Source organism: Sander lucioperca, chromosome 24, assembly GCF_008315115.2.
Source record: "Sander lucioperca isolate FBNREF2018 chromosome 24, SLUC_FBN_1.2, whole genome shotgun sequence".
Taxonomy (NCBI): Eukaryota; Metazoa; Chordata; class Actinopteri; order Perciformes; family Percidae; genus Sander; species Sander lucioperca.
Window position 1 is genome coordinate 12,957,212 of NC_050196.1, and position 27,125 is coordinate 12,984,336.

General features: G+C 40.4%; 2 protein-coding genes and 1 long non-coding RNA gene across 4 annotated transcripts in view; 2 read left to right on the forward strand and 1 right to left on the reverse strand.

Moving 5' to 3' along the window:
- On the forward strand, positions 1-23,119 carry LOC116044567 (rho GTPase-activating protein 20-like). Its single transcript, XM_031291866.2, has 17 exons — positions 1-201; positions 406-511; positions 4,872-4,957; positions 7,270-7,443; positions 7,589-7,738; positions 10,409-10,450; positions 10,545-10,629; positions 10,829-10,906; positions 12,362-12,428; positions 12,790-12,960; positions 13,041-13,213; positions 13,336-13,500; positions 14,367-14,479; positions 14,770-14,962; positions 16,061-16,175; positions 16,847-17,775; positions 20,723-23,119. Exons 2-17 carry the CDS (start codon positions 440-442, stop codon positions 21,533-21,535), a joined length of 3,426 nt encoding a protein of 1,141 aa, XP_031147726.1. The 5' UTR covers positions 1-201; positions 406-439; the 3' UTR covers positions 21,536-23,119.
- LOC118494438 lies at positions 17,969-19,742 on the forward strand. Its single transcript, XR_004896568.1, has 3 exons — positions 17,969-19,252; positions 19,285-19,289; positions 19,408-19,742. It is a non-coding gene; the product is annotated as an uncharacterized LOC118494438 (long non-coding RNA).
- The window catches only part of LOC116044604 (adrenodoxin), an 8,929-nt gene continuing 4,508 nt past the window's right edge, over positions 22,705-27,125 (reverse strand). Inside the window, exons 2-5 of one of the 2 annotated variants that reach the window (XR_004103716.2) lie at positions 25,454-25,578; positions 24,887-25,016; positions 24,094-24,279; positions 22,705-23,542 (exon numbers count right to left, since the gene is read on the reverse strand). Coding sequence is in view for 1 of the 2 variants with exons in the window: in XM_031291930.2 (XP_031147790.1) it covers positions 24,171-24,279; positions 24,887-25,016; positions 25,454-25,578 (364 nt within the window). In the remaining variant the exon portion in view is untranslated. Of the gene's footprint in view, positions 24,280-24,886; positions 25,017-25,453; positions 25,579-27,125 lie in introns of both variants that reach the window. The other variant, XM_031291930.2, reaches the window with a different exon arrangement.

Here is a 27,125-nt window from a genome sequence, read left to right on the forward strand (position 1 = left end):
TCTTTCATTTTTTCTTTTAGCGTAAATCTGATTTGTCTGCTGTATGAATGGAGTAATTTGGTTAAAAATAGATGGACCTATTTTTTTGCAGCGTATTGGCGCCGCCTCCCTTCTGCGCGTAAAGACGCATTAAGAAGTGGCACAGTAACTGATAATCCAGACAGGAGGCGCGTTTAGTTACAGCACAGTCTTTTATTGATGGTGAGGAGAGAGAGATAGCTGTGTTTTAAACTTTTTTTATTTTTACTCATCTCATTTTCCCTCCTCGCAGTTCACGGTCTCCCGAGTGCTCGCAGACTTAAAGTTTTAAAAGTGACGTATTAACAAGCTTGTGTTGGGATGGTTTCTTCCTTCCCGAGACGTTATTAATGGGATTTCTCTCTCCTTTGCATCACCTGAGGACAGTTGGACAGTGAGCCGTAGGGCGTCTGGAGGCTGGATGGACAACATGTCTCCACAGCAGCAACAGGACAGCCTCTGCCGAGGCGGTGGACAACAAGAAAACAAACGGGTAGGCCTATATTTTAAACATTTCTATCAGTGTTCCCAGTCCTTGTTTACGTTAATGGGTAGTTGTGGTTTCAAGAGTTTGACGTGTAAACTGAGTACGCAAAGGAGTTTGTCTCCAGATCATACCGTTTATAAAAAATATGAAGAAATTGTTATTTTTGCGTTTTTGTTCAAACTGCAATATGAATGGAGGGTGAGAGGTTAGTTCAGAGATACCCCGTCTCCTTAAAGACGGCAAACCACTGAAGTAGTCCCTGGAAAAAAAAAAAGATAGGATGAAATTGTACAAAATAACACAGGCAACCATAAACAATATTATACTGGTTATTAATTATTAGTGATAAATAGCCAACAACTCAACTAACATAAAACATATCAGTTGGTTAATCATGTTAAATGTGGTAACAATTTCTTTGAAAAACCCCTGTTGATGTGAGCAGATGTGGAGATTTTAAGTGTTTAGCAATGTAATTGTAATGTAGTCAATGACTAAAACTTATAAAGCATCTGTTACTAATTTATAAACAAAATGAATGCTTATAACAATATCTAATGACTGTCTTCATAAAACAGTTATGCTCATCACAATGCTTTATAACACAAATGTGTGTATCACCTAGGGCGTAATTTGCACTGGGGACAGGGGGGACATGCCCCTCGAAAATATTTTTCTGCTGGACGCCCCCAGATCCCTTGCTTTGTGCCCCCCCCCATTTCTTAAACCAAAGTTACACCCTTGTGTATCACTATATAGGATCACAGTAAATATTGGGTCATCAAGTATTCGTTAAGTGTGTATTATCCGGTACAGATGTTTCACATAAGGAGCAGAAAAAATAAGGAATCATTTTAGTGCTTTATTACCATTTATTAAAGTCTTGAAAACACACACACACACACACCCACACCCACAGAGGACCTATACATGCCCTAATGGAGAGATGTCAGGGTGAGGGGGTTGCCCAAGACCCTAGCAGTTGGGGGGTTCAGTACCTTGCTCAAAAGCACCTTGGCAGTGCCCAGGAGGTGAACTGGCACCTCTCCAGCTACCAGTCCACTCGGAGACAAACATTATTTTCACTATTTTCTGACATTTATCGACCAAACGACTAATCCATTATTCAATGAAATTGTCAGGAGGTTAATCGAAATGAAAATAATCGTTAGTTGCAGTGCGACTGTAAACCCCACCTGCCCTTTGTGCCTATTTAAGATGTTATACTTTCCATTGGGTATGGTTTGTTATACTTTTATAGTTAACTTGACCCACCTAGAGCCAAGTTCTGTTCGAGGTTTCTGCCTGTTAAAGGAAGTTTTTCATTGCCACCGTCGTACGAAGTACAATTGCTCTTGGGAGAATTGTTTGGTCCCTGTGTGGTCTCTAGACCAGCTCAATATGGGAATTGCCTGTTATGATTTGACACTATAAATAATATTAAATGTGAATTGACTGACTCTACACATTACCCCTCTGTTTCAATTCAGTGCAACTTTTCTTACTTTGCTGATATCGTTAGTTTAGATTAACAGTCAGTAACTTTAGTGGCTGCAAAACGTTCTGGTAATGCATAGATAACTTTTCCTGCTGCACTGTGCTGCATCCTTGTTTTCATTAATGATTGATTCCACATCGGCCACAGCTTCTCATTTGAATGTACTGATTCAAACAGATACAGAAATGCAGTATATCACCATCATGCCATTGATCCCTGCTAGGACTATGACAACTCCTGACAGTATGAGTAAATACAGTGAACGTTTGAGATGTGCAGTTCCACCTGAAATTAACACAAATCTCGGAAACAGCCCAGGAAGCTCAGTGGAAGAGCACTTCATTGTGTCGTGTCTGGTTTTATTTCAACATGGTCTGTGTTCTCATTTTCTTTTATTTATTGTCATTATGGGAACAAATTCTTAGTTAAAATTTGAATGCTGGTAGTTGCAGTATCAACTTCTATTAGTTGAATCCCAGTAGATTCTGACCTGTGGCCCCTGCTGGCAGTATGACAGTCTATGAATGAATTTCCTCTTAAGTGCTTTGTGTCGTAATACAGCCAATAGTATAAGAGCTGGGCTGTTGTTGGTCAGTAGATTTTTTCCCCAGCATAAAACCCATATTTCCATGTTACCTTATGTTAGTTTCTTTTTAGGAGTGAAAGGTAACATTGTCATGTTGTGGCTCGAGTGTAGCTTAAAGAATGTTTCACTACTGTGTGACCCTGCTAAATCAATGATATTACACTGTGAAATGTCAGAAATGCCTTGAGGTGAGAATGATCTTTTCTCACTGGGGAGTTTTTTTTGGGACTGAAAGTTTTTGATCGCCTTCAGACAAGTTGGAGACTGTGACGCCAGTGGGTTGGTCAACCACTTTGGTCCAGACTGAAATATCTTAAACTATTGGATGGATTGCCATGAAACTTGGTAGACATCCATGTACTCCTCAGGATAATTTGTAATAACTTTGGTGATTCCCTTAGTTTTATTTCGTGCAAAATGAATGACATAGTGCCCACATGATGTCCACACTTCACTGAGATCCGACCACCTTGGCGTGTGGTCTGGCTGATCAAGACCCATTGAAAAGACGAAGTGTAACTACGGCAATAACCAACACACCAACAACACCAACCGACAAAAATCAAATATACCTTCAACAAAAATACAAAGTGCTTTACAGAACAGAAAAAAACAGATCATAAAACACTGGGGGGTAAAATACAGTTACATTAAACCATAAAATGTATAGTAAAGATAAAGAGGATAAACACCTAATCTTCGTTAAGATTTCAGTCATGAAACTTAAAACAACAAAAATAATAACCTACCCATCTGACCATACTAAACATAATAAGTATTAGTAGGCGACGGTGTCACAGAGTGTGTTAATCTGACATACAATGAATAAACTGTTTATGTAATGGCTGCTTGTCACCTTGCTGCACATTCACAAATCCTTCTTCAAGTAGATTAAATAAAACTTGAATGACCCTCATGGGGAAACAAGGATAATAGGATCCAGCAAAGAAAAATAGGATCTCAATATGGCTGCAAGCAGCAGCTGGTAGGGTGCAGTACAATGGGAACAGACGATTAATATAGCATTGAAGTGCCATATTTTTGTCTAGTCTTATTTCATTTCAACCTAAAGACTTGCTTAAGATTTTGGATTGAAAAAAAAAAAAACATGTATGTTTGTTATTAGGGGTGGTGGGTGGGTGGGGGGGAATCAATACAGCATAGTATCACAATATTTTCCGTGGCAATACTGTATCGATACACGGACGCCACGTATACATCTTTTTTAAGAATTTAACATTTTGGTACTAGAATAATAAAATGAATTTGCTTTTTCAGCCCACTACATGGAAAATTGAAGTGAGGTGAATAAACAAAGAAATATATCTTTTTTAGACATCATTTGAAGTTGGATAAGGGTATTTATTGCAGAATGTCGCAATATCAAATCATGGGGCCTCTGGCGAGTCCCACCCCTAGTTATGAATATGTGTTTGCTGTACCACCACAAACAAAATTATGTATGACAGACAGTTTTTACACACATTTCCACCTGGCTTTTACGGAGTAGTTGAAGTGTGAGAGAGGTCAGGAGTGTCATAGCAGAGACAGATAGAGGCTGCGGAGTACTGAAGGCAATACAGACTGTACAGTGTTGTCTACCTGGCTAAACATTCCTCCGTGTTTAAATACTCCTGCTTCAATCTGCTATTCCTGTCCTTTTGGAGGCCACAGTCGGTCCCAATGATGTGATGGATGTGTTGAACATTAGGATGCCTATGTAACATATGAGGAAAGTGTAAACCTGACGTAATAACGGAGTCACTTCTGTCTACCTCTCTTTTTGGGATTTGAGCCTTTTTAGTTGTGCAGGGCAGTGTGTCTTTGTGTTAGCAGATGCAGCAAAAAATGCCTTCATTAAGATAATTTTACAGCTGGTTTATGTTTAGACTAATAGGAAAAATGAGACCAAGAAGAGGTTATAGCGTACAACAGGTTTTTTTAAGCTCAATATTGATGTTAACTTCACTTTATTCTTTTTGTGTAAAATCCAAATTGACACAAATTGAAGACTTAGTGAAGTGCTATGGTAAAGTAACCTGGAATGAGTAGAGATGTTGAAGTGATGTAGAGGTAAATACTTTACAAAATATATATATATATATATATATTCCTTTGATGAATGCTGCAGTATGAATATTGGTCATAAGAAATCAAAAAAATCTTTTCCACCAAAAAAAGACATGGATAAAGGGATTTCAGGAGACATAAATGTTAACAAGGCAGTGGTGAGATAATATTTTGAGTTAGATAAATGTATTGTCTCTGTTGGTCTCTTGTAGCGGATGAAGTCTCAGAGTTGTCGGCGCCAGTCCGCCCCGTCTCTGGTCATCACCAAGGCTCTCATCAGGTCCAAAACTCTCTCCAGGTACTGTAAAATACATTCAAAGACCTGAGGCTAGATTTAAAAAGTGAATGGTGCAAATGTGTGTTGCGGTTTACAAGTCATTTTCAGCCACGATCAATGTAATTTTATTTATAGTCTCCAATCATAACTAAAGTTCTCTCCGGACACATTACAAATAGAGTAGGTCTAGACCACACTACACAATACTTATACACGTGTGTGCACTCACGCAAATGAGTCTGGATCTATACCACGCTGTCAACGGGGCAGTTTAAGTCATCCCAGGTGTCATGTTGTAACCTGCAGGTGTTAGTTGTTCAGTGTCACCAAGCAGCGCTCAAGAGGGTGAGTAGGTGGGTTATAACATCCTCAGAAGCATCCAGTTCACTTACACAGAGGCCACTGAATCCTGAAGCCACACTCTCACACACGTGCACGCACACACACTCACATGCCCCAGGCATAACCCAGAGTAAGGTGTTGAATCCACTCGGATAGATAATCCTCCTGTAACCAGACTTATCAGAGGATCAGGCATTTATTAATAGCTCTGTCTTTCAACGTATCGCCTGGGAAAGTGAAGAAGGAAACAACCTCATTAAAAAGCTCCGACAGAGGTGGGGCCCCTCACTGAGCTACACCCACCAACCAACCAACAACCCCTTCTGTCAAAGACTGTTGACACGGTGTATGGCTCCGTTTTATCACATAACTCTCACTCCAAGTGTGGACATGGCTAATACGATATACCACTGCTATAGGAAATGATATCTCTAGATAATAATCTTTTTTTTTCTCTCAGATGATTGATAGATACGTTTTCTTTTTTCTTTAACCACTTTTTTTCTTTGATTTGGTTTAAATTGATCCAGTGAGTCCGGTGAGCATTAAAAGGTCTAAAAAAGTGAGTCAAATAAAAAAAAAATAGTTTTCACCGTTTTAGCTTATTAAACAACAAATGCAGAAAAGAATAGTTCAACATTTTGGGAAATATGCTTATTTTTTATTTTGCTGAGAGGTTAATGCTAAAACATCACATCTATTGAATGCAAGTTTTGTTGTTTCAATATCTTTGTTTTCTTTATTGTTTTTTTTTTTTTGTATTTTTTATCTTTTTTTTAATCTTCACTTTATTCCTTTTTGGTTTACCAGTTTATGACTTTGAGCTGCCAAGAATATCATTTATTAACAATTTCGAAAGATCCCTATTCAAATCTTCCGTTTTGCTGTCCCTTTTTAGATTTGACTTTCTGAAAGCTGCCGATTCCCTGACCTCATACTGCACGCAGGACTTAGAAATACATTACACAATTGACATAATGAAGAGTGCAGGAGTCCTTTGATCTCTTATGAATCTCTATTGAAACACAAGTCAAAGTGGCACACTATGCAGTAAACATGCAAACTACTTCAGTATTTGGAAGCTATTTTGTATTTGGTGATGAGGGAGAGAGACAGAGATCTGAAGTGAATAATCTAATAAAAAAGGCACTCGCCCATCATAAGAGACGGGGGCTGACTGAGGCTTTGTGTTTACTCTGCGACATCACCACCAAACATGCCTTCTGATAAACTAAAACTGTCAACCTCAAAACATCTCCTGCTTAGCATTACCAGTCAGTCACGCTGGTTCTAAAGCAAGTTACTGTATTACACACTGACTGGAAGAGGTACTTTGACATAAAAGTGGGATCACGGGTTGCATCAAAGTGTACTGATATGGAACCAAGTCTGCGTAACATTACAGAACTTGGAGTGAGAGAGGATGTGCACGCATCCCTTGGTGTCCCAAATCTTCAGATTTTAAAGACAATATTCTTGTTTACACTTCATCAAAACAGATCAAATTCAACTTTATTATGTTTCACCTGAGAGGAGACTTTAAAGTGCAACCTGTAGTATTCTAACATGATAAAAGACACATTTAGGTTTAGACATTTGTACAAATACTATAAACAGTTAAGCTCATTGTGGAGAAGACTGCGTCTTATACTTTCCTTCACTCCAATTGTTTGGTGAAAAATCTGCTCAGATGCATTCCTTCTTCCAGTGCCCAAGGTTACAATAACCCCCAGGAGAAAGAGAAGAACAGTGAACATAAAGCAAACAGGTTTATGGGAAATGTGGTCTGAGATGGAGATTTGGTATTAAATCGTTGATAAACTAGTGTATTTAAAAGTACATATGATGTAACTTATTTTATTGCTCAGAAAACCAATTGTTTTTTTTAAGTATAGAGTATTTTGGACCAGCTGGCTATTAAAAAAAACAGGATTTTTCCTGTGTAAAATAAAACATGTCAGTGATTTTAGCTCAATGTGTCTGTATTCCAGAGAGAGCTTCCTGGTTCCTGTGTGCCCAGAGACCTGCTCATTGGTCAAGTCCTTCCTCACCGGCTCTGATAGGTCGTTTCTTCTCCACGGACATGCTCAGTTGAAGACCGGGATGCAGACTCAGGACAGACACCTCTTCCTGTTCAGCGACATACTGGTGATCGCCAAAGCCAAGTAAGCACAAGTGTGCATGTGGTATTTTTTTTTTTATCCTTGTGTGGAACATTTTGGCTGTTAGTCTCTCTTCAGTGGGGAATTAGGTTAATACCTGGTAAGTGTGGTGTCACACTGGTTCTCATGGCTCTTTCTGCATTCCCAGATCAGCCAATCACTTCAAGCAGAAGGCCCAGGTGTGTGTGTGTGAGATGTGGACGGCAGGCTGCATGGACGAGGTGTGTGAGGGAAGCACAAACCCAGAGAGGAGCTTTGTTATGGGCTGGCCCACCTGTAACTGTGTCGCTATGTTTAGGTAACGCACACACACGTTAATATGTGGTCACATTTACGTTGCTATAAATCTGTACACAGACTTAATAATTGAATGCCTTTTTAATTGCATTTGTTTTATACCACAATGCTCTGAAGGTCTCAACCGAATCTGATGAGATATTTTAATGGGATTCCAAGTCACAGTTATAGTGGCTATATGTAGCTTTCAGTTTGTGTTGATTCTAGCGGCCCCTTTGGACGAAAGTGGTAGTGTTTTTAACACACCTGCTGTCGTAAAGCTCTTTTCTTTATGGTGCTGTATTACTACCCACCGTATATATTACTGAGTTAGCGTTACTTGTCAAAGTTGCGATGAATGTTTTGGTCAGACAGATAATTCATTTACAATAAGAGAATACGTTACAGATGCATTGTTGCATTTCAAGTGTTGCTTATGGTAACTTAGCCTACTTCGGATGTATCATGAGCTAAACCGAGTAATGTTATCACTGTCACTGTGTCACGAGCCAAAGCAATAAGAGTTTGTTGTAGCAACCAACGTAATAATAACTTAGATTCATATAGTGCATTTAATGAAACCCAAGGACGCTTTACACAACTACAGGGGGACAAGGGAAAAGAAAATAGCAGGCCAACACAAACACGGACTAAAAGTAATAAAATGTCCGCGCTAAATGGAAGGGGGACGTAATTTAATATAGGCTACTGGCGTACAACCACATCGCGCAATCTAAAGTTATTTTATGACTGAAATAGACATCACATACCTGAGGGCCAATTCGGGGTCGGTTTTGAATCATTTACAATCCCGTAATTGTCTCCCATCTGTTGAAAGCCCGACCGGGTGTGACTCGGATTTTGCCCATCATCTTTCACTTTTAGTTGTTCTTCGTTTATTTCCTTTTTTCTGTGATAGCCCTGCCCCAGTATCAGCCATAAATAAAGCGGATAACTTCTAAAATAAAATTGAAATACAATTAGGCCTATATAAAGACATCTCCTTCCTTTTACCTGCAAATCACTTACATGGGCTTTTCCGGTGTTACGCCGAAATCTGTGACCCGTCACCCGGCAGAGGTGTTAATAAAAACTATATAAAAGTAGCTGTCTTTTTACTTAGTCTCGTTTGCTGTTACAGGTAATTTATGATCATCAGATGGAAAATTACAGTTTCAGAAACATTTAAAAGTTACATATAGTCACTTTAAACTTAATTACCTTTCTATAAACTTTGTTCAGGTTCATTGTTTATGTTTACGCTGCGTCACGTCACAGGCTGTAGAATGAGTTTGTTTCAGTAGTATATGTTGGTGATGCTGTAAACTTGACCTTAAATGCCAAATAAGCAGCAAACAGACAGGGCGAGCCGTACACAGTTGTATAGAGAGCCGGTTTAGCTTCACACTGAGTGATATCCCACCATCTATCCTGGTTAACCGGAAATTCAAATCTGTTAAATAACACTGTTAAGGAAGAGGGTTCAATTTCAGTGATTAAAGTTCTATTATCACAGGACATCAGTCTGAATGCATGAGCCACATAGACCACTTAACACAGGTTTATTTCATTCAAAATGGTGGTGCAAATGATAAGGATAACAAAACGGACATACACTGACTGGTGAATCTGAAGAAAAGCAAATAGAAATTAGACCTTAACAAAAGTTGAGATATATGTATATATATATAGGTCCATCTTTAAAAAATAAGAATAAAGCTGTCAGTTAAATAACTTGGACATGTTATTAGAAATTAAAGTGCAAAATAGAACTCATCATACCAGTCGCAGTCTTAAATAGGGAGTGACCCGGTGATTTCAATCAGGTAATTAGGGGTGACAGGGTGGAAGCTTGAAACCAATCAGTGAGTATGTTTACATGCACACCAATATTCCACTATTATTCCGAATATGATACAAGTCATGTAAACTACATATTTCTGTTTGATATTCCCAATAAGGCTTTTTTCCGAATATAGCATTTTCCGATTAAGACGTGGGATATTCCAGTAGTATTTTTGGGTTTTATACAGCGCATTTGGAATATGCGTCTCAATCTGGGTTTTTACCTCAGTTTACATCCTCTTGCCTGTTTATGGCTTATGGTCAGCTCTGTGCGTTGCTATGGTTGCTGTACACAAACCAACCAGCCAACAGTTTGCAAGGCTGCAGACCCGATAAGAAGGAGAAACACAGCTACTTTTAAACATTATCAAAGACTTGGATATCAACAGGTTTTTGGATATGCGCACACATCGCTACGCCGACTTTTTCAAGAAGCTGGTTGAAGGAATGAAAGAGGGACGCTGTGTTCCCACGGTCCAACAAGTCTTCCACCACTGGTAAACTTTGAATAAATCGTATTTTGCACGGCTGCATGTAAACGGGAATATTAGTGGAATATTCACTTTCATTAGCCATGTAAACAGCTTAGTCGGACTGTCGTCTTTTTCGGAATTAGGGCAAAAACCGGAATATTATGTGCATGTAAACGTAGTCAGTGATGAAGGAAGTGAGGTAGGAAGGTGGCGGTATGCACACCAAGTTGTTTTCCAACCGCCAAAAAATGTCAAAAGAAGAAGGAAGTGAGGTAGATGAGAAAGGTTAGGTGTCAAAAAAAGAGAAAATATGGATCTTTACTAGACACACAGACTGTGATCAGGTGTGATGTTCCTCTCTATGTTTGCCTCAGCTCAGCAGAACAGAAAGAGAGATGGCTCTCCCTCCTCAAAAGGTAAACTCTGCCTTCATGCATCATCATAAAGTGTGTCCAAATGTGTGTGGAGAGAAGAGAAATCTGACGTGTTCCCTCTTTGCTTCCTCTCCAGTCGCATTAAAGAAGAGAAAGAGAAGGAAGAACCTAAAACCATTCCTCTGAGAGTGTACGGGAAGGGAATCAATACTTTTGCGGTTGTAAGTTTATTTTGAGGTTTGAGCACATCTACTTTTACATTTGTGGTATCGCTGTAATCTTCACATTATGAATATTTTAAAGCTAGTTTTCCCTCTTCAGTGGTTCATGTATATGTGTAGTGATACTTCTTGTCCAGAGTATGTGATGTCCTGTTGATCCTGCACCATATATGTCAGTATGTCCTTCTGCCCCATTTAGACCAAGACGCTCCCGGTCAGCAACTCCGATTCAACCAATGAGGTGGTCCGACTGGCCCTGCAGCAGTTCAGCATCATAGTGAGTGAAGAACAAAATATGTTTCTCTTGCTTTCATTAAGTGTAACATAGGGCTGTGCAATTAATCTAAATTTTAATCGCGATTGTGAGTTTGGCTCCTAATGAGCACAAAAACAGAGTAATCGAGAAAAACGATTATTTTGCACATTACGTTTTGCAAGTAAACTCTTATTTTGTCTTGTGTTGCGGGAAAAGTATGAAGGGGAAATTGATGACTTGTTTCACTGTTTTTAAGTTCAATACTTGCAACATCTTTCCAAAAGTCAATGAGTAATCGTGTTAAATAATCGTAATTTCAATATTGACCAAAAGATTTTTTTCTATAATGGAGCAGCCCTGGTCTGTTTGTGCGTGCACACCAGAATCCTACTTTTCCCCCAAACAATACTGTAAATGTATTCATGATGTTTACTGTGTACTTATTTAGTCAGCTGCCCATTTATATTGTCTGACACTGTTGCTAAACTTGTTTGCATTTGTAAGATGCGTTTTGATCATGTAAACCTGCAGGTATTTGTGCAATGCATTCCATTTTGCTCCTCCCAAAGAGAATATGAAAGAGAAGCGAGGATGGAGGAACTGTATTTACCAAATGGGACATCTTTGTTCCCTCCAGCGTCACTCTGAGGACACGATTATTAGTTACAGCTTTAAGAAAAACGCCTGATGATTCCAATTCTGATTATACTGCAGATCTATTGCTGCATCACATAATTAGAAATATGTTTAATACTGTAAGTCAGGGAGCAATAGAATCTTTAATAAAACACATAAATTGTTTGTGAAAGGCTGCAGGTATAAGAAGTCTGTCCTTATTAAAACTGTAATTCTAACCACAACTGTGCACCTGTTTAGGTCAGATAGTTAGATAGACTAGATAGACTTGGAATGGAAAATAAGGTTTAGGGTAAGTAGAAACAGTGTCATCGTGACATAGTTTGTCCAACCTATTTTTGTCACAATAAAAAAAGAAAATATCTAAGGGATCCGTATCAAGATTGTGTGTTTAGGTTTAAAAAAATGTATCGGCCGATACATATAATTATCAGATTTTTAAACTTCCAAATATTGATAGCCGCTCCGCTTACTGTCCCATCAGATCTCATAGGATACACCTGTGGTTTCTCTCCACTCACTCCTCGTCACGGAACATCCTCGGTGATGGCGGAACCTCACATGGAATGCACAAATACTTTCTTACCAAACACAGAGAACAGAGGATGGTGTTTTCACAGAAGCCCTGTAGCCCAATGTCAGCTCAGTTGTGCAAGTTACATGTGATTTTAACACGCAGCATGTGAAAAGTGGAAGAGAATAATATTCTTTGTCACATCTCAGCCGTCCTAAAATGTGTTTCTCCTCTGCAGGACAGTCTGATTGTTTCTGGGGCATCTTGTTCTCTGAGGCCGTGTAAAGTCTTGTTTTTTTTAAAGTCTTCGTCTCTGTTTTGCTCAGGGAAATGTAAAAGACTTCCAGCTGTGGGTCATCTCCAAGAGGGACAACACCCCCTACCCTCTAATTGGTCAGTGAGTGAGGTCTAGACCAGTTTTAACAAAATATCATCAGATCCTGTCGTTGTCTTTAAATTGCTACATGACTTTTCTAAAGGGGAGCATGACAGAAAAGGTTATTTTTTTTTTAGACACACTAGTACCATTCATTCCCAGAAAAGAGTGTGTGTTGTAGCACACTGCAGCTCCTGCAGGGTGGAAGCGAGGTGTCTGTGTGTGTGTGTGTGTGTGTGTGTGTGTGTGCGTGTGCGTGTGCGTGTGCGTGCGCATGCGTGTGCTGACTAATAATGGGATGTTATGGTACTGTTTATGTTTTATAGCAACTATATCAAGCCTCCAGGGAGTGATTCTGCCTCTTGTCCTCTGTCTCAGGTCATGAGTTTCCTTTCAGTATCCAGATGAGTCATGTGAGACACACGATGTCTCAGGGAGGTGGCGGCGGAGACAGACAGAGGGCCATGCAGGTGGAGCAGATGCAGGTGTACAAGCAGTGCCAGTTCATAATGAAGCCTCGAGTCGTTGAAGCGCTGCATGTATCTCCAGGTGAGGTCGTCATTCATTCAGAAAAGTAACAAAAATAGTACGAGTGTTTTTGCTTATGCATTCTGGGATTGCCTTTTCAGAGTGGCCTCAGAAGCCATTTAAAAGGAGGCGTTCCCTCATCACCTGGGCCTTCTGGCGAGGCTCCTCCTCTCACTTGAATGAACTGTCCCTCGCCGGCGGGGCCCGCGGCTGCCTGTTCAACCAGCCGCTCAGCTCCGTTTGTGTAGACGACGCTCTGCCAAAGCCAGTTATGGTGAGTGGGCACAACGTCAGGAGTGACTAATTGGGATTTCAGTCCTTGTTTCTCAATCTATTGTTACGGTAAAGAAATGGCTGCAAACACTCTCCCTCACTTTCTCTCTCCTCCCTCACCAGGACATGATGGTGTTTCTGTACCATGAGGGTTCATGGACGCGGGGGATCTTCCGTCGGCCGGCGGGGGCTCGGGCTGTCAGGGAGCTACGGGAATCTCTGGACAGTGGCGAGTTTCAACTTCCTCTGACAAGAGAGCACGTCTTTCTCATTGCCGGAGTCTTTAAGGTGAGACGGTATAAGTGTGTGTGTATATTTTAGTTAAACCTGAAAAGGTGGAATTAAAAAAAAAAAAAAAAATCTTCATATATATCTTTGCTGCAGATAAACACTATTTAATGAAACCAAGAGGCTTTGAAAACGTATCATAGCAACACAGCATCATCATGACAGTTTTTGAGCATGTATGTATCACTGTGTTGGTTACCCTATTGACCCACATCTGTAAGCACAAAATGAATCCACTTCCATCCTACTCAGCCTGTGTGTGCCATGCTATGTAGCTTTGATAGCAGGACAAGATGTTCGCAACACAGAGCCTAGATTGTCTCGTTAATGTAATCTGGATTATAATCTTTTATTATCTGGAGGGATAACAGAGAGCTGCTCTGCACAAGTGCCTAAACTATGTCACATATTTACACAGCAAGCTTTCTCATTTATATTACATTATATGTCATTTAGCTGACGCTTTTATCCAAAGCGACTTACAATTACTATACATGTCAGAGGTCGCATGCCTCTGGAGCAACTATGGGTTAAGTGTCTTAACGTATCGCAATGGGAATTAAACCCAGATCTCCCACACCAAAGGCATGTGTCATATCCACTGCGCCATCACCACCCGAGTTTATATATGTCAATGTTTTATATTTTTTTGCAGCTGTGATATTGTCTCATTTTAATTGCAGTATATGTGAGTGAACATCTCTCACTTATCCCAAGTAATATAAATGTCTTACACCAATACCTGGAAATACAGGAACAAAGAGGAGTAATAAACAATATGTATGGATTAGTAGTGATACGTCTTCAGACAGACATCATCGTAGAGAAAACGCTGGTGTGATTGACTGCCGTGGCCATGTTTTCAGGATTTCTTGCGCAGCATCCCAAGCAGCTTGTTGGGTTGTGAACTGCATGAAGAATGGATAGACATCCTGGAGGAAGAGGAGGAGGAGGAAGAACAAGTGGAGGACGTAAAGAGGTAACATTCACACTATACTGCTACTCTACTTTTTTAGTATCATTTGATGGCATTCCTTTTAGCCCAAGGACGCCTTAGCTGAAAGAGAGATGAAGCTGGGACCCCCTACTACATATGTTGTATACTGTATAACTGAGCTGCATATTAAACTGGGTGGATGGATGGATATTCAGTGTGGATAATGGACCACAGCAGGGGTTTCCAGATGCTTGGAGATTTGGCAGTTCTTCATGTCTAAAGACTGACAATTTTATTCTCTTCCTATTCTCCGGTTGTGTCTTCTTTTGCAGGATGATTTGTCGCCTGCCCAAAGAAAACGCCCTGCTGCTTCGCTACCTGTTGGCCATGCTGCACGGTATCGAGGGCAACGCCCACGAGAACCAGATGACAAGTTTCAATTTATCAGTTTGCATCGCTCCCAGCATGCTTTGGCCTCCTGGAGTGCCTTGTAGCCCTGAGGTGGAGGGAGAAGGAACTAAGAAGGTAAAAGAGGGGAAGAAAAAATATCACTTTAACAACTAATACATTGTGGAATTTGACCCAGACCTAGAAAGAGTTGGTCGCTGTAACTTTGGCTACTCCTGCTATTTTAACTTGGACACACAGGATTGTTCTAATGTTGCAACACAATTAAGTCAGTCTGTCTAAGCCATGCCACAGCTCAGTAACAAAGAGAGGGTTCTTAGTATTGTCTGCGGGGCATAAAAACCATTATGTTTTGGGCATTTTAGACCTTTATTATATAGGACAGCTGAAGATGTGAAAGGGAAGAGAGAGAGAGGGAATGACATGCAGCCAAGGGCCGCAGGTCAGAGTTGAACCTGCGGCCGCTGTGACAAGGACTGAGCTTCTGTATATGGGGCACACGCTCTACCATGTGAGCTAACCAGGTGCCTCTAAAGTAATTGGGTTCATGAATTTTCCAATTCATCATAACAATTCGCTTTACCGATAAAAAGGCCAAATGCCCGCCTTTTAGCTTTTTAGCCTCTGCGGCATAAGATCAGGACAACTTCCTCAACTGATTTGGAAAATTGGTATATTGACTTCCAAAACATGGCCCTCATTAACGGAATGGCGCTGTTATGTTTGTGTTCAAAGTATTATTCACACAAATGTTAAGCTGCACAAACTGCCAACTAAAAGTTATTTTTAGATCAACATGTCTGTGTGTGTGTTAATTCCCCTGTTAATGAGAGCATTGTAACACCCTAAACCACGTCAGGCTTTTCTCAGGAATGTTTAATCAGCATTATAAAAAGTGTAGAAGGTCTGTATATTTTAGAACAGTTTGACTTTGATGTGAACTAAGCAACCTCAGGGTTGATGTCCTGCAAAGCACTTTGTTCCAGAAAGTATTAAGCATTGTAACACAAGTAGCTGCTCCGAAAAGATGCACTTTAAATGCTGAAAGCAGGAGATAGGAGAGTGCTTCCCCGCAGCCTTGAAAAGTTTCAACACTACAGTTAGTTGGACAATGAACAGTGAGAAATGCTAACACAACTGTTTCACTGTTATCATTGAATCTCTGTTGTTACACTAGTTTAATACCAACCTCTCTCTTCCTCCTGTCTTCTGCAGGTTTGTGAGCTGGTAAAGTTTATGATTGAACACTGTCAGCAGATTCTGGGAGAGGATCCCTCCTCCCTGTTTGGAGGGCAGCCACACAGACTCAACACTGACGAGATGGGATCAGGTACACAAATGTCTTTAACTCGAGAGGGATTAAACATTTATGTTATTAGTCTATTTTTGTGACATCTCCTGCATCCATTTAGAATGTTCCTTAATCATTTTGGACACATGCTAGCAGTAAGCATATCTACTGTTTTATTAATGAGTTGAGTAATCCATCACAGTAAACACGGAGTCTGCATTGTTAGATGAGGAGGAAACACATAGGTGGTAGATGTGTGACCATGATATCACTGCCAGCTACTATGACCCATGAGCTTATGGTCAAGTGCATCCCCAAATCACATTTGAATGGATACCTTTCCGTCACCGAGTTCAGGATAGAATTAAAACTTTGTTTTACATGTTTGGCATATAACAAGAAATAATTGCACAAGTGACACGAGGATGCAGGATTAGAAGTTGGAAAATGTGTTTTTTATTTTGTTTCTTTATAAAGTCATATCAATGTCAAAAGAAACCCCACAGATTACAGGAAAATTCTTCATGAGTAGAATTATTCATGAAGACAAGTATTTACTGGCTAGAAGTTGCACATTTAGTTTGCCTCGTAAATCGTGAGCTATGGAAACAGATCCCATTTGCAATGTTTTGCAAACAGTTTGTTTGTGTGTGTTTCCTTTTGCTTTGTCTCTTCTGCATCAACTCTTGGTCCTGTTGCTGGACCGTTAGACTTATGGCTGTACCCTCATACAGACTCATCCTACGACAGTCTAGAGAACGAGTTGGACAACATCAGCGGGGGCTCACCGGGCTTCTGTAGCAGAAGGCACACCAGACCCAAACCACTACAAGGTAGCCTGGACTCCATCCTCACATTCAGCGACTACGACCCAGACACAGACCCAGACTTGCACCAGACCCAAACTGACAGCCCAGAGTGTCTGAAGTTACACCCACTGGGGAGAGCCAGAGGACGGAGACAGGACGCATTGACTGTAGACACCTCCACGCTGGACTCACTGTCCCTGGATGGTCGGCACACACAGCGCCGGCGCTCAGAGCCGGCTATAGCATATGTGGCCAAGTTCCGGCCGTGGGTTTCAGGGAGTACTGATGGTCTCTCTGGCGAGGATGAAGATAATGAAGAAGAAGAGCTCTCCAAGAAGCCGAGCAGCCACACACTCACTTGCACACACTCCAGAGGTCAGACCAGGAGGGGTGGAGGTGAGCCCGCATCAACCCTGCATGGAGCTCAGGAAGCGAGCTCCCCCAGCCTCTCCTCCACCGCCACCTCCCCTGCACAAACCCGCTCCTCCCTGGACTCCTTGGACTCCTTGCACTCCCTCAGCAGTGACCACACCTGGGCGACCAGACGGGGGCTGCAGCCAGCCAAGGCACATCTGCCCTCCAGCGCGCCCCCTTTATCTGTTCCCTCTTCTGTCCCCTCTACACCTCTAACCATTAGCTCTACTCTGACCTCTGGTGGACATCCAGACCTGGAGACTTGTCCAAAAGGCTCCCCACCCAAAGAAGCACTCAACTGGGGGACCCTAAAAAGCTGCAGGGGCCTCCACCCAAACTCTTGGCTGAAGAAAGGCCGGAGGCTGTCACTAACCCAACAAGACAACTTGGAGAAGGAAGAAGAGGACAAGACTGGGGTGAGTAAAAAATACTAATATATTTATTTATTTTTTAATAAAGGTAAATTAAGATAAATAAAGGCATTTTAGGCCTTTATTTTGACAGGACAGCTAAAGACATGAAAGGGAAGAGAGAGGGGGAATGACATGCAGCAAAAGGCCGCAGGTCGGAGTCAAGGATTAAACCTCTATACATAAGCGCCTGCTCTACCAACTGAGCTATCCAGGCGCCCTGCTTATCACTTTTCTAACTGAAATATTTTTTTCATTCACTAATTAGTCACAGTCATTTTGTTTTGATGCATTTCCAAATGTTATGCTACTGTCAAATACAACTACCCTTTCTGTACAGGTGTTCAATTTTGAAACATCTACAGGAATGACACCAGTAAAAGTGATTAGAGAATTAAAATAGTATTTCCTTTAGAACAGCAGAGGTTATGAGTTACATGACTGTTTTTATACTAAGAGAGCAGGTCTTGAACCTGACACTGGCGCCTTTAGTGTCGAGAACATCAACACAAGTGCGCTTAGAACAGTGTATTTGACTTTATTGTATTTAACCTCATAATAAAGTGCACCTCCTAAGTATTAAACTCACAACCATCATGTTCTTCCAACCAGCGTTCCACCACGCTGAGCTATCTGATCCAACACACTTAACTACTGTATTGATAAGTTCTTGACTTGCTCATTTTCAGGTTCATAATTGTATTTAGAGGTTGTACCAGAATAGGTTTATGTGGTTTGATTTTCAGAAAACACTGTATATTTGTTGTACTGCAGCTCCTCTTTTCACACTCTTTTTTTTGTGTTGAGCGCTCTGTTTTAACTACAGAGTGAGACATGTATAATATCAGCGCAGTTAATACAAACCCCAGTCTCCTGGGTGAAAGTCTTCATGTTTCTGGATGTTAAACCTTATAGTGTACCTTGTGAGTATTGAACTCATGACCATTGTGTTCTTCCAACCAGCGTTCCATCACGCTGAGCTATATTGAACCCTCAACCTCCAGTCTTCATGAGATTTGAACCTTCACCTTATCTTACTGAGCTATTTGCAAAGTTTGTAAAGGCTCTGGTTGGAAGTTGTATTTATCGTTCACATTTCAGAGGAGAGAAGTTGAAAAACTGTCAAGACAAATGTGGGATTTGATCCTTCAACCTCAGATTGTTGAGTCAGTAACTTATCTCTGTGAGCTATTCCTAATTAATCAATTAAGTTATCAACCAATTAACAGATCAATTAACAAATCAATCAACCAATTAATCAATCAATTTGATTTGTCACATGAAATCAATTAGTCTACAAGGACAAAGTGTGAACAACAAATAATAGAACGGAAACTTGAACTATCAGCTTGAGGAATAGCTCACTGAGATAAGCTTCTGACTCAACAAGCTGAGGTTGAAGGATCAAATCCCACATTTGTCTTGACAGTTTTTCAACGTCTTTCCTCTGAAATGTGAACGATAAATACAACTTCCAACCAAAGTCTTTACAAGTTTTGCATATAGCTCAGCAAGATAAGGTGAAGGTTAAACTCTCAAGAAGATTGGAGGTTGAGAGTTCAATCTCTCTGAGGTGCTGTTCATTTTCAAAGTCTAAAACTGGAAGGGAAAAGTCAAATACTCAAAACAATAGTCTAGTGTATCAGATCAGATAGCTCAGTGTGATGGAACGCTGGTTGGAAGAACACAGTGGTTGTGAGTTCAATACCCATGAGGTCCACTTCATTAAGAGGTTTAACACCCAGAAACACCAAGTCTTTCACAGAAAAATTATTTCTTTCCTAAACCCAAGAGTTCGTGTTAACTGCGTACTGTAACTGTTGGAGGTGGCGGCAGAGGTGGTGGCAGAGTCGAATGAGCATCAGCCCTTCACCCAGGAGACTCAGGTTCACATCCAGTGTTCCCTGGTAGGATGTGCATAAGGTAGGCACCACCCCGAAGGGGTGGTGCCTACCGGCAAGACAGTAGTAAAGTACTCCGACTGCTACCAGGGTTTCCCCAACTGTCTTAAAAGGTGCGCACAACCCCAAAGGGGTTGTGCGCACCTTACCTTTTGCTGACTGCAACCATGAATTTTTTTCTCTAAGTGTCATAAGGACAACACAGGAGACCAGGGTTCATGTCCCACATGTCATGGTTAAGTACTTTCCTAATCCCAACTGTCCTCGGCATCTTTATGGAGACTCAGACAGTTGGGTCTTGGAAAGTACTTTTCCACAACACACAGGACACAAACCCCTCCTGAGTGAAGGACCTCGCGTTCTTGGATGTTGAACTTCATCATAAGGTGTGCTCTTTGTGAGTATTGAACTCACAACCATTGTGTCCTTCCAACCAGCGTTCCATCACACTGAGCTATCTGATCTGATACTCTAAACTTGTTGGAAGTTGTATTTATCGTTCACATTTCAGAGGAAAGACGTTGAAAAACTGTCAACACAAATGTGGGATTTGATCCTTCAACCTCAGGTTGTTGAGTCAGAAGCTTATCTCAGTGAGCTATTCCTCAAGCTGATAGTTCAAGTTTCTATTATTTGTTGTTCACACCTTCAAAAACGAAATAAAAAAACTCACAGTATAGTATGCCGAAAAACGTAATTAAAAAAAAATAAAAATAAAAAAATAGTCATAGCATATAGAATGACGAAAAAAGTAACAGAAAAGTCATACTACATATATCGAAAAAAGTCATAGTATAGTATGTCAAAAAGTCATAAAAAAGTCATATGTCAAAAGGTGATTAAAAAAAGTCATAGTATAGAATGTTGAAAAAGTCAATGCAGGGGTATGCTTTCCCCCACAATATGACAACTTGTTCTAACCTGACCGAAAGTTACCCAACCAGCACTGATTAAAGGCCTTGAGCTGCAGATCATCAATCAAAGTGGACCTTTGAGAAAAATATATGGTGAAGAGAATCTAAACTCAATGCATTCTGTGTTTCTACAAACAGGGAGATCCTACTGATAAGTCGCTCCAACTTGGGAAACCTGTCCCAGTGAAAGGAAAAGCAGGCGAAAGGGGAGGAGCAAAACCGATCTGCAGCCAACAGAAGCCCAAAACCATCAGCAGAGCCTCGAAAGATGCAGCAGGAGGAGGAGGAGGAGGGAGCCATGTAAAGGGGAGGCCTGGCCCAGACTCCCACAAGCCCCGGCATCCTAACCAGGACTCATCCAGCCCCCCTTCCCACCACCGCTCTACAGGGAGTCTCGAATTTCCCAAGCCCCCCTGGCTCCATACCTCAGACTCCCCGCTCAACAGCACCCATGCCCATACAGGAAGTGACAGCACCAACCACAGCGGCGCAGCTGAAAGGGAAGCCAACGAGCTAAAGCAGCCTTCGCCGTCTTTATTCTACAGGCAGAGTGGTCCGTCTCTGTCCCTGTTCAAGAAACACAAGTCTCACTCCGTGGAGGAGGGATGCGATGCCCGGCTCTACAAGCGCCGGGGATCAGAGCCCGGACGGCAGGTTGTGGACCGAGCCTCCACCCTGACACGGGCCAGGCTGCCCAGCGACCCGGGACTGAAGGTCTTGGAGGTGGATTCACAGGGAGGGACACCAGAGGTCCGGTTCTGCCTGTCCCCCTTTGCCACCAAAGCAGTGAGGGATTACTTCTCCTCTCACCCGCGCAGTAACCCCCAGAGCAGCCAGCAGGTGACGCTCGCTCTGCTGGAGAGTCGCAAGGAATGGCTGAAAAGGTGCAGCGATCCTGCAGCAGAACCAGACTTTGACCAGCTTCTGTTTGCTGAAGAATCTTATGTCTGATTAGGACTGGAGCAGAACTGGATTACATGAATGCAACAAGACAAATCACTTAACTTAAACACGCACTAGAAAAGAAAAACAAAATGGTTATTATACTCGGCACCTTAAATGCATGACTGCTTTTTAGTGTTTCGTTAGGCTCTTAACGCATTGACCTCTACCATCCAATACATTTTGCCTAAGTCTGTGACAGGACTTACAATTTAATTCATTTGCTTTGGTAGAAAAACTAGCTTTCAAGCAAAAAAAAACTAAATTTTGAAAACGTTAGTTACAGCTTACTGTCATTAAGGGAATGTATACATTTTTGCTTGAATGTCCTCAATGCTGGATTTACACATGCAGATGCACAAATACTATTGAAAAATGTTTAGAACAGTCTAAACTGATGGATTGTTTTTGTATCAAATGCATAATGAAACTAAGTTATATCCAATCCATGAGCTTTTTTTAGAAGAATGTAACTTGTGTTTTTATTTTGAACTATATCAGGCCAAAGTTAAAACCTGCCAATTTAAACTACCTGGGGTTGCCTTCTTTTACCATGAACAAGTAAAATCTCTCACTTATGATTCATCATTGGATTTTCTGCTGTATTATGTTTGGACATTTCAATCTGTTAGGTACCATTAATGAATGGTTAATGACTATACTGAGTTTATTATAAAGTAAACCTGAGTTTTGTTAAAAGCAGACCCTTTAAAGAGCCGGCCTACACAACTTTTAACATTATGTGAGCATCACTGATTTCCTGCATCAGTACTTATTTAAAATGATTTGATTTAAAATTAAAAGTTTAAGCACAATAGTTGCATTTAAACATAATTAATAGGAGACATTATGGGATATAATAAGATTTTTTTTTTTTACTTTTTACACCAAATCAGTGTACCGCTATAGCTTATATAACGGCTAATACAATCATGATTATAGTTTAGATTCAGAAGCATCACTTCATGTTACTGTTGGTATCTTAACTTTAACAAATATGTTCCAAATTTACACAAGACTTGTAGATTAAGGTCATGTGATTTTAGTGGAAAATCTGAACTGCCTCTTACTATTGAACAACTCCTTTTTTAGGTGACACCGATTAGGTTTTTCTGTCTGCAGTGAGTCTTTGCTCTTTAAATATTTGGTCATTAATGGCATACACTGTTCTACAAGTCTTTTTTTTTTTAAACACTATATACATTTCAAACGCTTCTCAGCATTAGCACTTGTGACATATGAAATGACGTGTTCCAGCACATACAGCAGTACATACATGCAGTAGAACAATTTGTAGGTATGATCCTTGATTTTCTATTTGTTGCCAACAATGTGGTTTTCACACATGCCTGTATTGATTTGCATTAATCAAATGTGTCCTGTCGCAATGTTTCTATTATGTAAATATGACCCCTCAAGGATGTTTTTCAAGCTTTATATTTTATGCAGCTCAAAATGTTGTTTAAATAGGCCACAAGACTGTTGCTTTATTATATTGTCTATGCCTCCTTTCTATATACGTACATGTATTCATACGCTGTGTTAACATGCCTAAAATAAAACCTGCATTTGCAAATAAAATGACTTGATTAACGTTTGATGTAATTATTGGTTTACAGTTTGGTTATCGGCAGGGGGAAAGAAGGACATGCTGTGCTAGAAACAAGATATTATTTTCAAACTGAATATATAGAACATGAAAAAACTGACAGTTCAACACGCCATTAGAAAGGTGATTTTTTTATTACATTATTTTTAACTCCATACATATATGATATATGTGTGTGTTCTAGCTATGTACAATCACATGACAGAATTATACGTTTACATAAAGGATCTGATCAAACCAACAATAGTAGGGGTATACATATGTTGAATAAAATATTGGGGGACATCAGCACAATCTGAGGCGTCAAGAACTGTTAGTTGCATTGGTTCACAAACATTTCCTTCACAGGCTGCAGTCAGCTGTGTACTCTTTTAGCGGTGTACCTTTTCCTTATTCAGTGATAATGACTGCTTTTACACACAAAGAGACAATCTTGTAAATTCAGCCATACTAACAAGAAAAGCAAAAGATACTTCCTTAGATAATCGAAGGCACAGCCACAAACTAGAGGTGTATATAGCACATGTTGCAGTCTGCAAAGTGATGTTCAGTCATAGTAACTAATAAAAGATTTTTAAGTGATTAAAATTGGCAAACCTTAAATCAGGATTAACATGAAGAGTTTATAAGGATATGATATAGGTTTGTCTTAGCTTAGAGTTTATGTCATAATATTTTGTCATGATTCCTTTCACCAGGACGGCAAGGTTCTCTAATGGTTACAGAGTTTACAGGTTTAACTCTAAAACTCTTGCCTATGTAGTTTTACTTTCTTAAAAAAAAAAAAAAAAAAGGATTTGCGAGTCCAAATCCTGTATTTTTACATTCTGGCTATTAAAAGCTGGCTCTTGTTTTCTGACTTGGAAGTATTTTCATTTAAAAAAAAAAAAAAAAGGAAAAAAAGGGAGGAAATAATGCTGTGGCAGTCCAGCAGTGACACTGACAGATTAACACCCACCATCGTCCCTGTGCACATTCCCTCAGTCCTGACCGGGCACAACCACAATGTCTACTCCACGTTGCCCCGCCGCGGGGTTAAGAGGATCCGTCTTTGCTCTGTCGGATGTCCGCTACACTCTCCGGAACCCTGGCCACCAAGCCCTCCAGAGACTTCGTCAGACAGATCTGGCAACCCAGGCGAGATCTGTGGGGAGAAAAAAAAATAAGGAGTGTTAAGTCTTTAGCTTTCGGGTCGCCATGTTTTCAGCAACAGCCATTTCATTTATTTACACTATATACAGATGTTTTTATTGTTAGTTATTTAAAATTGAAATGAAGCCAAAATACGATGAGTGCATTTTGTAAAGTTGAAGCACAAGTTGTTTTTCCTATATTATAAGGTGTAACTGATAATATGTCACTGTTGGGTTTACAGCTCGTTGAACAGTACGGCCCACTTGCAGAGTTAAGTTGATTCTGGTATAAGATTAACTCGTACTAATCACTTTACCTCAACAGAAACATCTCATCAGCATCATGCAGGGTGTAACACACCTGTCTTAAAAAGGATAAGACAGATATTTTCAATCTTCTTTTTTTTTTTTATCAGCACATTTTTATAGGAAAAAAAAAGAATTTATCCACTTAACAAGTATTGTCTATGTAAAGATGCTGCCACTGACGAATAAAAAAAAATCCAATTAAAAGTAGCTGTGGTCGATGGAATCTCACTACTGGATGGACAGGTTTGGCCGTGTGTTTACACAGGCCTGCTGTGTGTTCAAGGCAAAAAGTGTTTGTGTCCTCATTACGTGTCAGTCAAGCCGTAGGCTAAATCTAGCATGTCCATCTCCTCGTCTGTGACCGGCCCCAGAGTTTTGTAGACGTCCTCGTCAAAGATCAGATGGCATGTGGAGCACGCCAAGGTTCCCTCACATGCCCCTGAAAACAAACAAGCACACACACAAGCGCGCACACGCACGCGCGCGCACACACACACACACACACCCACATACACACACACATTATGTCTGGAGGTCACAGAGGCCTCAATGTCTCAACTCCTGAGCCTGAAAGAGCGAGGCCTGAGGTGAATCATATTTAAATAAATTTGAATGCCTGCTACATTGTATGTCCTTTCAGGTGAGAAGAATAAGGTTAAATATCCTGCAATACAGACACGGAGGGAACATCACTCAATGCAATAGACATATCTATCCAACTGTAATCTGGTTTTGGGTTGTGAATTGGTTGAGAGGTGTAATAACATAATATTTCATCGTAGGGTGGACTTTCACAGCCGGAAATCTCAGTCTATCCTACACCGAAGTGTGTGTGTGTGAGTGTGAGTGAGTGTGTGTGTGTGTATGTGTGTGTACCAAAGCCATCAAAGTCAAGGTCTTCATTAATGACAATATCCAGCAGTGAGTCTCCCGGCGACCCCTTCGCTGTGACCTTCTCCCCGTCTCGGTTGATGAAGTGGACCGTCACCTTGTTGTCTGACCTGACGAAACACACACAGTTGTCAGTCAACCATTTCTAACTCAGACTCTTAAAAGACTCATTTTCACCTGCCAGGCTCCCTACAGCCCTGACAGTTTCCACCACCCGTCACTGTCCTCTAGTGGTCAGAGCTCATCACTGCACTCAGACCAAAAGATGCCAAAGTGCTTCAAAACCTCAGTGTGGGAAACCCAGAACAGTGTCAACTATATAAAATCCTATCTACGGCCTGTTGATTTATATAAGTACAGTTTACTCCAGCTTTGTATGTTGTATATTTTGTAACCCTCCAATAGTTACACACAATTTTATAGACCAAACGATTTACTGATCAATTGAGAAAATAATAAGCCAAGTAATAAGGATCACTATGGTAACTATTTATAAAAAGAAAACAAGTAGTTCTGTCTATATAGGGTGAAGAAGCTCTACTAGAAAACCTCTAAGACGAAAATGTGGAGAAGGAGTACGATGCTCTTTCTATAGTATATCATATTTTTATTAGGGGTTCTCCTGCTGTGAATATATAAGGCCAAGGTTATGAGGTTATCCCAGTGGGATCACATAACAATTGTCACATTGTCAGACCAATTTCTAAATTAGACAACAGTGACCAGTTAAAAATCAATGATGCCTTCCAACACATCAGTAAACCACAGATGCATTGAAGGTTAACACTTTATGCATCAAGAAAAGCTATTTTATATCACATAAGCAGGCATAATTTCATCATGTGTGTCATTTGTCTTTAACAAATATATTATGAATAATGATGGAATTACTTAAATTAGGTCTCTTGTTTGACTAAATAGCTGTATTAAAATATAATTTTAAAAACGTTGCATTATTAGACTATGCAATTCCACAATTTGACTGCAGATATAATTACACATGAATGAAAATGAATTCTTCAAACCTTTGTTCAGCTGTTGCTATATAAACATTAAGACAATGACTCACAGATTGTATTTTTTTTTATAGATTATAAATAGAAAAATAGATTATTTTTGGGGCATTTATTAGATTCCTCTTCAGAGAGGATGCAATTGGAGGTGGTGGTGCACACCGCATCCAAAATGATAGGACGTGCCATCCCATCTGTAGCCTCTATCTACGCCACGCGGACCAGCCATAAAGCACAGAAAGTGCTAGACGACTACTTCCAACTACTGCCCTCTGGAAAGAGAGTTCAAAGTCTCAGAGGCAAAACATCCCGCTTTTGTAACCGTACTTACCCCGCCACTATTAGGCTCCTTAATGCTCAGGCACCTTGTAGAGTAAACCTGTACTTAATGCACCTTATTCAAATGCACTTTAGAGACTGCACAAGAGTCTTTATGGGAAGTTGCAATAGCACAAGGTCTTTACAGCTTTTTACTGGTTTGTATGATTGTCTATGTGATTGTCTTTTATGTACTACTATGTTCCTGTGTATGTTTTGCCTTTTTTTTTAACCTGATTGGCACCAAGAGAAATTCCAATCAACTATGTTGACATGGAAATAAAGTATTGAACTTGAACTTGACAGAACAGCTGAAGACAGGAATA

Bases quoted from the DNA above. Each gene is read 5' to 3' on its own strand.
- LOC116044567 (XM_031291866.2), top strand. From the start codon at position 440: ATGGACAACATGTCTCCACAGCAGCAACAGGACAGCCTCTGCCGAGGC. The intron at 7,739-10,408 runs GTAACGCACACA...TGTTTGCCTCAG, and splicing joins AACTGTGTCGCTATGTTTAG to CTCAGCAGAACAGAAAGAGA. The intron at 16,176-16,846 runs GTACACAAATGT...CTGGACCGTTAG, and splicing joins CACTGACGAGATGGGATCAG to ACTTATGGCTGTACCCTCAT.